The sequence below is a fragment of the Pyrgilauda ruficollis genome, unplaced genomic scaffold, assembly GCF_017590135.1.
Source record: "Pyrgilauda ruficollis isolate IOZ18807 unplaced genomic scaffold, ASM1759013v1 scaffold175, whole genome shotgun sequence".
NCBI lineage: Eukaryota > Metazoa > Chordata > Aves > Passeriformes > Passeridae > Pyrgilauda > Pyrgilauda ruficollis.
In genome coordinates this window covers 2,639-16,484 of record NW_024516431.1, presented here as the reverse complement: position 1 = coordinate 16,484, position 13,846 = coordinate 2,639, and the positions used below count along the sequence as shown (strand labels likewise).

Genomic DNA, 13,846 nt, shown 5'->3' with positions numbered 1-13,846 from the left:
AAAAAAAAAAGAGGAAATTGACCTAGTTCATGATTTGTGGAGTGTGGGATGGATTAAAGGTCTTTAGCTCCTTAATGAAGTTTTTTCTGTCTATTCTCATTTCAAGGAGCTGTACTTTCGGTCACAGCTTGAGGCTTGCACCCAGCAAATCATGTCTGCTTTTCTAGAACGTGACTGGTGTACAGCAGAGCTGCTGGATTTATAACTCCACAGTCTTATTTATAGTCTCCACTTCCGTTGCACAGCTCACCTTCTCACCTTCACCTAAGCTGTCACATGGAGTATGTGACAGACTGGTTCTTTTATGCAAAGAAAAAGAGAAAAATCCTCAAATGCCTTCAAACTTCGATAGTAAAAATCAAAAAAAATGAAGGCTTCACACTTCCTGTCTTGCTGTCAGGTTCATACCCCAGTCAAACGAGACGTGTGGTTTATCTTCAAGAGTTAAACCAGTTTTTGTGCAACAGTGATTTCACAAAAGCTGAGAAGAATTACAACACGGAGCTATCATCTGCTTAAAGTGACTGTCTCCCCACTCCGCACAAAACCAGGCGTGCAGTCTCACCTCCCAAAAACCTTGACTCAGGCAGCGGCTGCTCCCTCCCTCTCAGCGTGGGGGATGCCCGGGAGAAGCGGGAGCACTCCTGGGAGCAATTCTCCCCTGTGCCACCGAAACTCCCCTCTCCAAGGCACGTCCACCCTCAGTCCGCGGCAGGTGCGCCCGCCCCCTCATCAACACGGGAAGGGCTCCCCGTCATCTTCGGGTAACGCTGCAGAGGTGGCCCGGAGGCGGCACCGCCGGGGAAGCTGTCCCGTACAGAGACATGAACTATAGGAAGGGCCAAACTTAATACGTGGCTCCATAGCTCAGTGGTTAGAGCACTGGTCTTGTAAACCAGGGGTCGCGAGTTCGATCCTCGCTGGGGCCTTTGTAATTTTCCGTGCTTAGTTTTTTTCTTTCTTTTTTAATGTTGTCTCTCCCCTGACCGAGCTGGGGGATTCCGGAAAGAGCGGGCCGCGATGGTCGCCTTTTGCATCCCGGCACGGCGCCTGCAGAGGGCGGCGGTGGGAGACGAAGGAAGTGTCGGAGCTACAAGCTGACGACATGGGCTCGGCTGCCTCCGTGGGCAGGAGCGCAAGGGCGATCCCGGCTCCACTTCCCAAATCAATCATTTCCCTGGATCTGAACACCGGGATTGTTAAGGAGCCGCTTCCACCGCGTGGGATCTGGAGTCGCAGGATGGCTCCAGCCCATGGCTCGGCTCTAACGCGCGGTCTTGGGGCATTTGCTTGGCTTCTAGTGCTTTGATTGTGTTGGTGTTTCAGAGTTGCTGGACATTTCCAGCCCTTACTGGACCCTATGAAAGCTGCAGGTGAGCCGTACCTTGAAAAAATATTCATAGAATAACTTAGGCTGGAAGGGACTTTAAAGATCATCACATTCCAAGCCCATGCCATGGGCAGGGACACCTTCCACTAGGCCAGGTTGCTCAGAGCACCATCCAACCTGGCTTTGAACACTTTCAGGGATGGGACATCCACAACTTCTCTGGGTAACCTTTGCCAGTGCCTCACTGCCCTCACAGTGAATATTTTCTTCCTAATATTTAATCTAAATCTACCCTCTGTCAGTTTGAACCCTTTCCCCCTTGTCCTATCACTACCTGCCCTTGTAAAAAGTCCATCTCCAGCTTTCTTGTGGGCCTCCTTCAGGGACCACAAGGCTGCTATAACATTTCCCTGGAGCCTTCTCTTTTCCAGGCTGAACAACCCCAATTCTCTCATGGGAGAAGTGCTCCAGCCCTCTGAGCACCTTCAAAAAATAAAATCTAATTTCATTGTCAGAAAGACTACTACTCTTGAAACACACCTTTTCCTGCATTTCAGCTAAAGGACAAAAAGAAAGAAAAAAAATAAAGGTGGGGTAATTGACATGTCTATTCCATATTCTTCAATAGAAAATTAAAGCCCTGAAATTTAGAGTCAGATTTATTAGACAGTCATACACAGCCAAATCTTACCAGAATGCCCACCACAGGCTATCATAACCACTTATGTCAGAAAAGGACATCACAGCAGGATCTGGAAGCTGTTAAAGTTTAATATATTTAATAGAACATATGTAAAGACTGCTAACACTGCCATTAATAGGGGCACACTTGGGAGCACTCCATAACAAGTCAGCCAAAATCTCTTTTATTTGGTCACTATTCAACACTTTTGTTTCACCATTTTATAGGCTACTTGCTTTTTCTGGGACATCATTGAACTTCAAAACCTGTTTTCCTTCTCCACCTTTCCCTTAGCTAGTGCTGCCTTCTTTGGAAGAACCTACTTGATTCTGGCTAGGTGGGAACTCTTCTTTTTTGGCAAAGGTGGTGCTGGTGCAGTTCTGGAGTTGTGTCCAGTCTTCTTTCCCTTGTGGGGTTTCGCCTCAGCTTTGACTTTCTGTCCCTTTTTACCAGATGGAGCTGGTTTTGCTGTTGAAGCTTTTATTTTGGTGGATGGGGTCTTTTTTGCTTTCTTAGAAGAAACTCTTGGGGTGGCTGCAGTGAAGGTAGAAGATTTTTTTGGAGGCATGGTTGTTGAAGATTCGTTTAGAAGCTCAAGGATAGTCTCTGAGGAAAGTAATTAACATGGTTCAGCCTTTTTGCTTTAAGGCAAAAGGCTAATTCAGAGATATGACTGAGTGAAACACTTATTAGACCTATAGTCAAGAAAAACAGCTGAAATTATGAAAGAAGAAATGCATACTATAAACCTCTCTTCTTCCATCAAAAGACCCTTGTTTTTCCTGGAAATAAAATGACTGATTTTAGAAATTATGAATTTGTATTTAAGGAAAATTACTTCCAGACAGAATGTGATAGAACCTTGCACACTTCTCTAGTAGACTTAACAATATGAATTGTTCATAACACACTAATACCTGGAAATCCCAGAAAAAATAATATCATCTTGATAAACACTGGTTTCTACTCAAGATGTAACTCCTGCCCCAGCTGCATGGGACTTTAAGACAGAAGGCTGCTTGGAAAAAGGAAGATTGAAAACTTAGGAGAAAAAAAAATCAGGGACTGGGGTTAAGCAAAGGCACAGCATCAGGTAGACAGCAGAAGTTGTGTCTGATTATCACATTAAATGAGATAACCAAATTTCAGGATTTCTCCTGCTCAGTACTGTAGTTGTAAACACTCCTGAAGGTTTCAATCACATGCCTGTAAGTTTATGTTTTGCTTCTCATTAAAATCAAAGCCCAACAACTTACTTGCTCATGGAAGAAATGGTATTCGCTTGCTTTTTGTTTTCAGTGGAACAGGCATGTATTTGCACTTCCCTGCTGGAGCTCTCCTTGGAAAACAGAAAGGCAGATGCAGGCATCTGAGAGATTGTTAGGGAAGTTTATTTATTCTGTAGGCACACACCAATTCCCTGTTCTCATTTGCCTCTGGTGGAAGAGGCATGAAAGCACTTCAGGCACCTGGAGTACAGCACAGGTGGAATTCAAGAGGCTGACACAGAGCTGGCAAGCCATAAAATCCCTGTCCCAACAGCAGCTGGTGAATGTGACCTTCACTGGGATTTTCTTTGGATACAACAGTCCTGCAGCAAGAGGGGTGACAAAGGAGAGCAACAGGCACAGAGGGAGGGAGCCACAACTGCAAAGAAATGTGTCTGTGTTCCTATCCTCTGTCCCCTGACAACTTCCCACAGTATAAAAGCACCAAAACAAAAACCAACTGAACACATTTTCCCTGAGGTAATGTTGCACATTAAGTGACAGGAAGAGAGGTACAAAGAACCACAACACACCTGTATTCTCTGTTACCTACCAAGGGAAGTGCTGTAGGACAAATAAGAGCAGGCTCTTCCAATTTGGCGTGCTTGACAGCACCAAGCAAAGCAAAGCATGACCTAAGGCATAATATTTTCTTGTGATTAGCATTCTCCTTCAGACAGAGGCAAGAGCCAAGCACTTCCTCCACACCATTTCAATTTTTTGAAAAAGGTTACTAAAGCAGGGTTGCAGGTATTGCTTGTGGGGATTTCTGGTGGGTTGTGGGGTTTTTTTCTCTTCATCTCTCTGATTTTAAAATTACATTCTAACTCGTTTTCTCTCTGCTCAGCACAAAAGGAATTTGGTGCCACCCTGCTGTCTCCAAGAGTACTGCTCCAGAGGCAAGCCGAACTTGGGATAAACGGCACTGCTACCATTAGCTTTCCTGGCAGGTTCCTCGGGAAATCTGAGTTGCCATCAGGCACATGACAGTGGCCCTGGCAATGTTTTGGAAGTAGTTTGTGTGGATTGCTGTCCATGCCAGCACACTTCCTGCCACGTGGTTAGGATTTAGGGAATGCTGGATTCACTGCCTGGGACTGTGCCCAGCAGAGAACCCAGCTACCCCCAGGAAAAATCCTATAAACAGCAGTAAAATCAAAGGAGAAAGGTTCATGAGGAGACCAGAGTCACTCCAGGAGCTGGATGTGTCAGGACTGTGCTCCAGACCCTGTTCAGGCTCCGAGTAGCTCTGCACAGCCTGGGCATGCTTGCAAAGTGCAAACAGACGAGGGCAGAGCTGACACAGCCCCATCCGGGCTAAGGCAAAGAAGGGGAACTGGAAAGTGCAGGAAGACATTTTAAGAGCCAGGGGAGTAAGTGCCTGTGTGGTATTCACATGCCCTCTGAACAGAGAGAAGCTGTGAGACAAGCAGAGAAGGAGGAAAAACATAATTCTTATCTCGCGTCTGTGCCGAGACTGTCTGCAGTCACCAGACAGTCACAAGAGAGAATCAAGATGAGTGCAGTTCTGTGAAGCTGTGAGCAAGGGTGAGTGCAAGGCAGATTCACTTTAGATGCAATGTATATAGTATAGAATAATAAAGTAATTCTTTAGCCTTCTGATGATGGAGTCAGATGCATCATTTTCTCTCCCCTTCATCGGGGGTCACCCGTGCAGTAATATGCCTGGTCCTGTTCTAGCAGTGACGGACACAAAGCTTCAAAACCACGGGGTCTTCATGGCACATTAAGGAGTGGCATACAGACAGCAAAGATATATTTGTTGTGATAAATAGATTCTGCTCAAGCTCTTGATGTTTATGCAAGATCACACACACACACACACACACACACACATATATATATATATTTTAGTTGAAAATGTTACATTTTGGTCCCTCACAGTTAATGCACTTTCTGGCAAATGATAAGCTGTTAAAGGCAGAAATCTCCTCGAGCAGTAAAATATTCAAGTTCTAATCCCATCACCTTGGTACATAGTTTGACTTAACTACCTAGCTTTGAATCTAACTTCTCAAGAAAACATTGCTTGTTTTCTTCAGTTTGTGAATGTCCAAGGTCTCTGCAAAAGCACAAACACATTTGTACTCTATCTACTTTACAGAGTGATTTGAAACTCATTTAATGTTTTTTAGCAAAATGGGAAAGCTAGGGAGGCAAAAAAAAAAAAAAAAACCTAAGTGTGCTTATTCTTGCAAAAACAGACTTTAGTAGGGATAACTGCTTGATGGGGAAAAACATTTTGCTTGGAAAAACTCAGGTTCAGGCTCCAGTTATTATTTGAGCAATGCATGAACCACCAGGTTTCTCTCATCTTCGTGAAGAAAACTGTGGAGTACTATTTATGTATTATTTATATTAACGTTATTATTAACGTAATTTATTAATATAAATTAATATTTATATTAATATAAATATTAGTTTATATTATTATAAATAATAATATTTATATTATATTTATATAATATAAATATAATTATTTATAATAATATTTATATTATATAAATAATTATATAAATATAATTATTCATATTATTTATAAATAAATAATTTCTTATTTATATTAACATACTATTTATTTATTATTTATATTAACTGTGGAGTACTATTTATTTATTTATATTAATATTCTTTATATTAATATAAATAATAAATAAATAAAATTTATTTATTATTTATATTATCTATTATTTAAGATAATGAACCTAAAGGGTATGGACTGTCCTTTTTAAGACATTGCTTTGCTGTAATTCAGATATGCAACCAAGGAAACTTTCTTTTAATCCTTAACTCTCCCAGATCTTCAAGGAATTTGAACTCGATTTCTTATTTCTCTGTGCACAGATATGAAGAATGAGGAACAAATTCACTCAAACTGATTAAAGTTGCACCAGAGGTGCAGTGTGTAAACAAAACCCAAGAATTGGATGTAGATGTCAGTGATACTGTATCAGTAGTACTTGGCATTCTTTTACTGTGATAGCTGGAGAGTGGTGATTATAGAAGAATCTGGCATGGAAATTCATCTTTAAATACAAACCTTGCAGGATCAATGAGCCTGTAGAGAAATCCACATGGTGTATAGGCACGGAGATAATAACTAGACATAAAATACAGTTCACCTAAATGGAAGTGAAAAAAGAAAACTGGTCATAGATTCAAGTGCCCAAGCTGGATCCCAGTTCTCCATTTCCCACTTTCCTGGTTTTTCAGTAATTCATGCAGTCAGAAAAGGAAACTCTTCCCGTTACCCCCTCAGCCATGCCTTATGTCCAAGAAATGGCTTTGTTCTCACCCTGCCCTGTGCCAGTGGGCTCCCAGAAACACCAAATGACCTCCTGGCTGCAACAGGGTTCCACACACATCAGCAGCACTCTTTCAAGCAGCACCTTCATTACCTCACCTCTGTGGCTCTCAAAAGGTTGCCTTCCTCTGTACAAATATATATATTTCTTAAAACTTGTTTGTACCAAAGAAGCAGCCAGAAACTACAAATAGAGGGAAAGACCACACAAGAAATATATTTTCCATTTCATAATCATACCATAAAGGAAAAAATTCAGCACTGGCTGAATCTGTGGGAGACAGAAGATTCTCATTTCTGTCTGGTAACTGTGGAAGACAAATGCTCCTTGTGCCTTCCCTTCAGCACTCACTAGAACAATATCCAGGGGAAAGGGAGATTAGAGTATCTTGCAAGAGACAAAGCTGTTGTTGTCTTTCAAACTACATAGTATCATGTTGGTTTCTAAAAGGCCACCAGAAGAAGAGACATTTCACATTCACTCACTCCACATGTTAGAACAATTAAAAACTGTACACATTTCACAGCAAAGCCTGCATCTCCATGCAGCTCTGACAGAATATGCTAAGCAGACAATCTAGGATCTTTTCTTGGCAAGCAAATCTGTTTTCTGTTGAATGGTCAAGTGCTAAAATGCACCTGTGCTTTCCAAAAACTTGCAGCTTCTTTTTGTATTACATAGCTCTGTCAGGAGGCTGTAGAAAAGCAAACAGTGTTCATTGGTACTTCCACCTTGGTGAGAGATCTGGTCCTTGGGACCTTAGTAGTGTCCCATGTGCTGAGGCCTTTACACTAAACTTTTAAATGAGTGGCTTTCCTGATCCCCAAATAAAGTCCTTGTCTATGATCCACAGTGTGAATTGTGGATTGTTGTGAATAAGACCGCGGAATTTATACTAAGGAAGCAGGAGAATTTCAGAGAAGCTCTAAGAACTGAAGTGAGGGTGAGATGGTATAATGAAAAAGTGAACTGCATTGATATGGTCTTTTGATTAGTGAAAGAGTACAAAAGACCAACAACAAAAGGAAAGTTTCACATAAGGTTCAGTTTCCTGAGCCCTCCATCAACCTGATCTTCAACAGCTTCACAGGGCAGGAGACCTCCCTGACCCACCTGCCATGCTGAGCCAGCCACAAACCTCTCTGCACTGCCTGCTCTATAGGCACCCCTCAGGAGTCACAGAATATTCCACATTTTCCCTACAGTAGAGAACAGACTGTATGGCTTCCATTGAAGGTGTGGCCAGCATGATACCTACCTGCTTCATCCTCAGCAAACGAGATGATGAATTTGCTCTAGGAATTGATCATTCCAGGGAAAGCACAAGCTGTTGTGCTGCCAATGCAGATATCCTGCTTCTTCCACTTATTTGTCTTCTCACCTTCCTGTAAAGCCATAAGTCGACTACACGAAAAATAAAACCCTGTGTTTTATGTCTCCATCATCAAAATTAGTTCCTGTCAAAATCATGCATTACTGAAACAAAAAAAAAAGCAGTCAGTGAAGACTGTGATTGTTGGCTGGATTTTGGAGAAACAGACCTGAACAAAAGCAAACTTATACTAAGGATTCTAAAATGGAGGAAGTTTAGATTCCAGCAAAAATGTTGTTGTAATAGTCAAACACAGAACTTACTCTATATCCAAGTTTCTCATCTACTCCAGCCCAAAAGGTTTTGGGATGCTCCAATATACTTATTTGCCCAGACATGGAGAATGTGGGTACAGAATAGGAGCTGCAGAGGAAACAGACTCACCCGCTCATGAAATCACCAAAAATATAAAGGCCATTCAAGTTGGGTGATTCACATCCCCTGTGGACAAAGCCTCCAGTAACTGACTTGCCCACACTGTGGCCATATGTAAATATTGGCAGAATGTCATCTGTCAAACACACAGAAATACAAAGTAAGAAAGTTTACTTTCAGAGAGCATCAAAAAGCAGTTGCTCAATGACACTGACAGGTACAAAAATTACTAGAAGGACCAATACAGTTTAACGTTAGTGAAATTTCAGTGGTAATTCAGCAGTTTACTCTGGGACAGAAGTAACCCAGGGGCTTTACGGACATCTCTGTGTAGTTGCTTATCAAGGCTTAGTCATGATGAGCTTCCATAAGAAAAAAAACAAGATTCTCTACACCAAGAAGCAATGCAGGAAGGCATCAGCCTACAGCAAGTGTTATCTTACTTATATGTGACTGTACCAATGACTTTAGCAGGGATTGTTGTGGTTAATTTTGAAGTGGGGGGTACCCCGGGCTGTCCCTGGAGGGCCCCCTAGGCTGTGAGTTGTCTGGCAGCAGCAGGCAGGCAAGGAGACCCCACACGGCTTCTGAGGGTGCTGATTGATGAGAGTTTATTGAGGGTCCCATCCCCGGGAACAGCATGGTTACTGAGGGAGAAAGGGAGAAGAGGGAGGGGGAAGGAGAGGGTGCCTAGGGGAGGGAAGGGGCAAGGGCGGGGGGAGAAGGGCAAAGAGTGGGGAAAGGCTAAGAGGGTGACTGATTACGCTGGCACAGTTTAAGAGGGAGATTGAAGTGGGCGCGGAATCAGACTTGGGCCAATGGGATTATAGATACATGATGGTTCAGGGCAGGACCACAGGCTTAGAATATACCATACATTTCAGAGGGGTGAGACAGAGCATACCATTTAAATAAAATGCAATACTGCAAGGGGTCATCTTTACCAATTCCAGTATTTTTAGAGAAGGGAAAAAGATCAAAACCGCAAGTGAGCTCAACAGCTTCATGGGTTCACTGACACAACACAGAGCATAAATGAGTGTACTCTCACCATTTTATGTCATGAGACTTGTGAAATAAAAACTCTGCCTCTGGCAATGTTAAAATTGAATTCAGCCCTTTCTTATATTGAATTACCAGATTCCACAGAATTTTATTCTTGTCCTCACTTTTTTCCCTGCATTAATGTCAGTAATACATACTCCACGCTTGTCTGCTCATCCAAATGTTCCAGGAACATCTGCATGACCTTGAGACCAGGTGTCTTCACCCAACAGCTGAAGGAACTTTATAATAATACTCAGTTCTTCTACCATGCTTTTGCCAAGAGCTTTGCAAACACCACCAATTTCTGTTTTTCAAAGGCAGCAAGTGAATTTTGTCCATCACACCCACAGTCAGACACAGAGCACAGCTTTTGGGAATTCTGCTGCAGCACTTTGCTGGCTGGGACACACTACATCTGCCATAGGGTTTGTTTCAGGGTCTCAGCATCAGTCTTGTCCTCTGTCCTTAGCCACAGTCATGGCTCAGAGCTTCTGGAGAAAACACAGTATCACTTTTTACTTAAATCAAATCCATTGTCCTCCTGGCTTTACTGGGAAAATTGTCCACAAAAGACATAGGCTTTGAATTTTAAACACCTTGTCCGGTACAGTGTGTGGCAGGATATGGTATGTCCCTGGATAAGCCGAACATCATTCCACAGCAACACAGCAGGGCTGGGGAGAAGGGATTTCTGATCTTAAAAAGCAGACAAATTTCATTTAATATATAATACTGGATTATTTAGCTTCACTGGAAAAACAGTGCTATAGTCCACCAAATATACACATATAGTAATCTTCTACAATAAAGTTTTTCCTTATCCATGGAGGGGTTGTGGCAAACCTTTGTGGTGTTGTCACCATCATATTTTCTGGAAAAATCCCTTCACCAGGATTTCTCTCCTTGGAAGCTGAGAAGCCTCAGAGAAAAATGAAAACAATAATTATCTGACTTGCTTCTGCTGTGTTTTTGCTGCTTTGGAATGTGGTTTGGATATTGTTTACCAACAGGTGATTGTTTCATTGCATGTGAATTGTTTTTACTTATTGGCCAATTACGGCCAGCTGTGTCAAGGCTCTGGAGAGAGTCACGAGTTTTTCATTAGTATTCTTTTAGCCTTCTGTCTGTATCCTTTCTGTATTCTTTAGTATAGTTTAGTATAATTTTAGTTTAGTATTCTTTCATATAATATAATATAATATAATAAAATAATAAATTAGTCTTCTAAGAACATGGAGTCAGATTCATCATTCCTTCATTCATCTAGGAACCCTGCAAATACAAGATGTCATAGCATTCAAGCCCCTCCTTTGCTCTCCAGCCATAGTTCCCACCTTTAACAATTAGGTCAATTTCCTCAAACCTGTTCTACCTGACATCCCCACAGAATATCCTCCCTCTTCCTTTTTTTGTGACAGGGTCCCCTCTGTCCACTGCACAGCACCACATATTCCTGACCCCATAGGAATAAACCTCCAGGCAGGTTTTGGGATCAGACACAAATGCATTATCAGGAGGGATGCAGTAATGCTTTCCATCAGGGCTTCTTCCATCCACATCACTCCTCAACACTTTCCCCAACAAAGTGCTCCTAAAGAGAAGGCAGAAAAAGAAACCACAGCATGATAGCCATCTGAAAACACAAAAATTCCCTTCTTCTCCTTGCCCATTTTCAAAGGAAAAGTTATCTGCCTAAAAGAAATAAACCAGAGGCTGGTATGTCTTGTAACCCACTTAAGCCAGAAAACTCTCTTTTCTCTAAACAACTTGACTTTAAACATGTCAAATTTTCATTTTTGAAATACTGCTTTGGACAGACTTGCAGATGCACGAGCATTTTCCGGAAGCACTCTTACTCTATTCTTCCACATTTTCTCCTTTCCAAACCTTGTACCTCAGTGAACAAGCTCAAAGCTTTCACCTGCCCTCCTACTTACTTGTTCTGAGCATTCCCAAATTTTCCAAAAGGGTCTCCAGCTTTCCCTCCATCCCTTGTGAATATATACATATAGCCATCCATACCAAAAGCAGCTGCCCATCATCGTGATTTGCAGCTGGTTCCTCAAGCTCCAGGAGAATCCTTAAAAAGATCTAAAAAAATAATAAAAAAAAAAATTAAAAAAAAGTAAGAACTAGCTTAAGCTTTTATCTTAGCAGGTGCACACAGGGCACCTATTATTATGACTGATAAATAAGTGTACAGTACTGTAGTGAAACATCCTCTTCTACAGTACAAACCTCATAGGGTAGATGTTAATTCCATAATAGATTAAAGGCTGTTACTGCTCTTTAGAAGACAAGAGTACAAGATAGAGAAAGAAGACAACCTTATTCTTGAGTGTTTTCAATCCATTTTGGTTTTCTGTGTGATCTTGAGCCAACCCGATTCTGGTAATTTCATAGGAGGCCAGTCACACACCTGAACCAGAATGACTGGGAATGTACAGGTTCTGCCAGTGGAAAGAATCATAGGATCATAGACGGGCTTGAGTTGGAGAAGACCTTAAAAATCATCAAGTTCCAACCCCCTGCCATGGGCAGGGTACAAATTCCACTAGACCACATTTCTCAGAGCTTCATCTATCCTGGCCTTGAACACTTTCAGGGAGGGGGCATCCGCAACTCCTATGGGCAACCTGCGCCAGTGCCTCAACACCCTCTTCATAATATCTATTCTAAACCTTTCCCCCTTGTCCTGTCACTACATGCTCTTGTAAATGGTCTCTGTCCATCTTTCTTGTAGGCTCCCTTCAGGTACTGGAAGGCTGCAATGAGGTCACTGTTAGAGAGCATTTTGGGCAGACATTGTAGCCTATGTGCACCACCCTGTAGGCAAACAAAAAACATTCTGTGAATTTAGAGGCATGCTTGCTGACACTCTGTGTACATGCCTGCTAGCAGAAGAGAATACTGCCCTTGGGAAAGTTTCCCAGCTGTACCCAAGGAAAAAAGGATGGTCTGAGGATGTGAGAAGAATATCAGCAGCAAGATGTTCTGATAATGATGCCAAGCTAAGCTACGTGACCAAGATATGTTAAGAAATACTCTTTGTTTTATGCACAGTGCTTTGTTAACCAATTGGATGTGTCCCCGTGTCGCGTGAACCCTGTATTATGATATAAATGTACCCTGTCCTAGGGTGAGGTTATGATACTTGTATCCTCAATCGTGTGTTCTGTTGGTGCGGGATGTTATGTACTGTGCCTTCATGACTGGCTCTGAAGAGCAAGGTTTGTTTTGGTTTGTTATCAGCCTGCTCCCCCACGGCTGGCGGGACAGAGAGACGGGACAGTACATAGTGCGGCTTTTGCTTTTGGCTTTGCTTTTTGCTGCTTTGCTTTGCTCTTGCTCCTGCTTCGCTCCTGCTTCCGGTGTCCCGAGCGCGGCAGCACCGCCTCCCGTGGATCCGCCCGTGTTGCCAGGCAACTCGATTGACTGCAGCGGCGATGAACAAGAGCCTGTCCCAGAGAGGGGCCGTGTCTCCGCGGCTGTCTGCCCGCCTGAGGATGCAGCCTGCAGCCATGTCGCCCCCCCTCCGCCTGTCCCGCTGCTCCCTGCCAACACGACTGCAGTGCAAGAGCATGCCGAGAATGGTGCTGAGCCTGCAGGACCGTCTCAGGAGCCGGTCCCAGCGCCCGTGCCGCCGGCACCGCCCCAGCTGTCCCGACGGCTTCTGGAGCTCCTTCCTTTGCATCAGACCCTGCGGACAGCCTGTCCTTCCGTGGAGGGGGCATGGCTCTCCAGCTGACTGCGGGAGCAGCTCGGCTGCCTGCTTTCAAACTCAGCGTGTTTTTCGGGTCATTTCGCGTGTGGTCGGGGGCTTCTCCCTCGGGTCTGGGGTGCCTGCCTTCCCCCGTGCGCCGCAGCGGCGTGGGCGAGTTGGCTCCTGGAAATTCTGCCTCTGGTCCCCAGCCCAGAAGGAATGGGGGTGGTGTCGAGGGGCAGAAAGCGGGAGCAGTGGCGTTTGCCTTGCAGGGGAGAGAGAAACAGTGCAAAGCAAGCATTGCTCGCTTGCTCTGGGGACAAGAACCCCCCAGATCTGCGATGAAAATTTCTGAGAAAGCTTCTCTTCCCCAGCTGCCGGTGTGCACCGGTGCTTCTAGGGGGAGGAAGCATTTGGTCACTTCTGCTCTGAAGACACTGGCAGCATGGTCCTGCCAGGTTGTGAGCACACAGAGCCCGCCTCACGGGCTGGTTCTGGGTCGTTTGGCCCATTTCCCTGGGCCGGGGCCACCGCCCTGTCCCGTGTTGGGTTTGGGGGCTTTCAGCTCCCTGCCCCGACCTGGGCCACTGTTCTGTGGGCCAGGTCTGGGGTCCCTGGTCTGCCCACCAGGAGCAGGGCCACCGAAGGGTCCTAAAACTGGCCCTCTGCTGCTTCTGCTCTTCTTTTGGAGAAAAAAAAAAAAAAAAAAAAAAAAAAAAAAAAGGGAGAGGGAGAAGGGAAAA

The 13,846-nt window shown here is 43.8% G+C and overlaps 1 protein-coding gene and 1 non-coding gene across 2 annotated transcripts in view; one reads left to right on the top strand and one right to left on the bottom strand.

Moving 5' to 3' along the window:
* Nucleotides 1–856: 856 nt before the first annotated feature.
* TRNAT-UGU lies at nt 857–929 on the top strand. Its single transcript has one exon. It is a non-coding gene; the product is annotated as a tRNA-Thr (tRNA).
* A 16-nt stretch (nt 930–945) lies between these two features.
* Nucleotides 946–13,846, bottom strand: part of HHIPL2 (HHIP like 2) — a gene marked incomplete at its 5' end in the record, with an annotated part of 14,817 nt that continues 1,916 nt past the window's right edge. Inside the window, 9 exon segments of the mRNA XM_041464232.1 lie at nt 946–1,384; nt 2,279–2,618; nt 3,269–3,351; nt 6,342–6,423; nt 7,865–8,010; nt 8,363–8,489; nt 10,672–10,991; nt 11,338–11,428; nt 11,431–11,480. Coding sequence (XP_041320166.1) covers nt 946–1,384; nt 2,279–2,618; nt 3,269–3,351; nt 6,342–6,423; nt 7,865–8,010; nt 8,363–8,489; nt 10,672–10,991; nt 11,338–11,428; nt 11,431–11,480 — 1,678 coding nt within the window.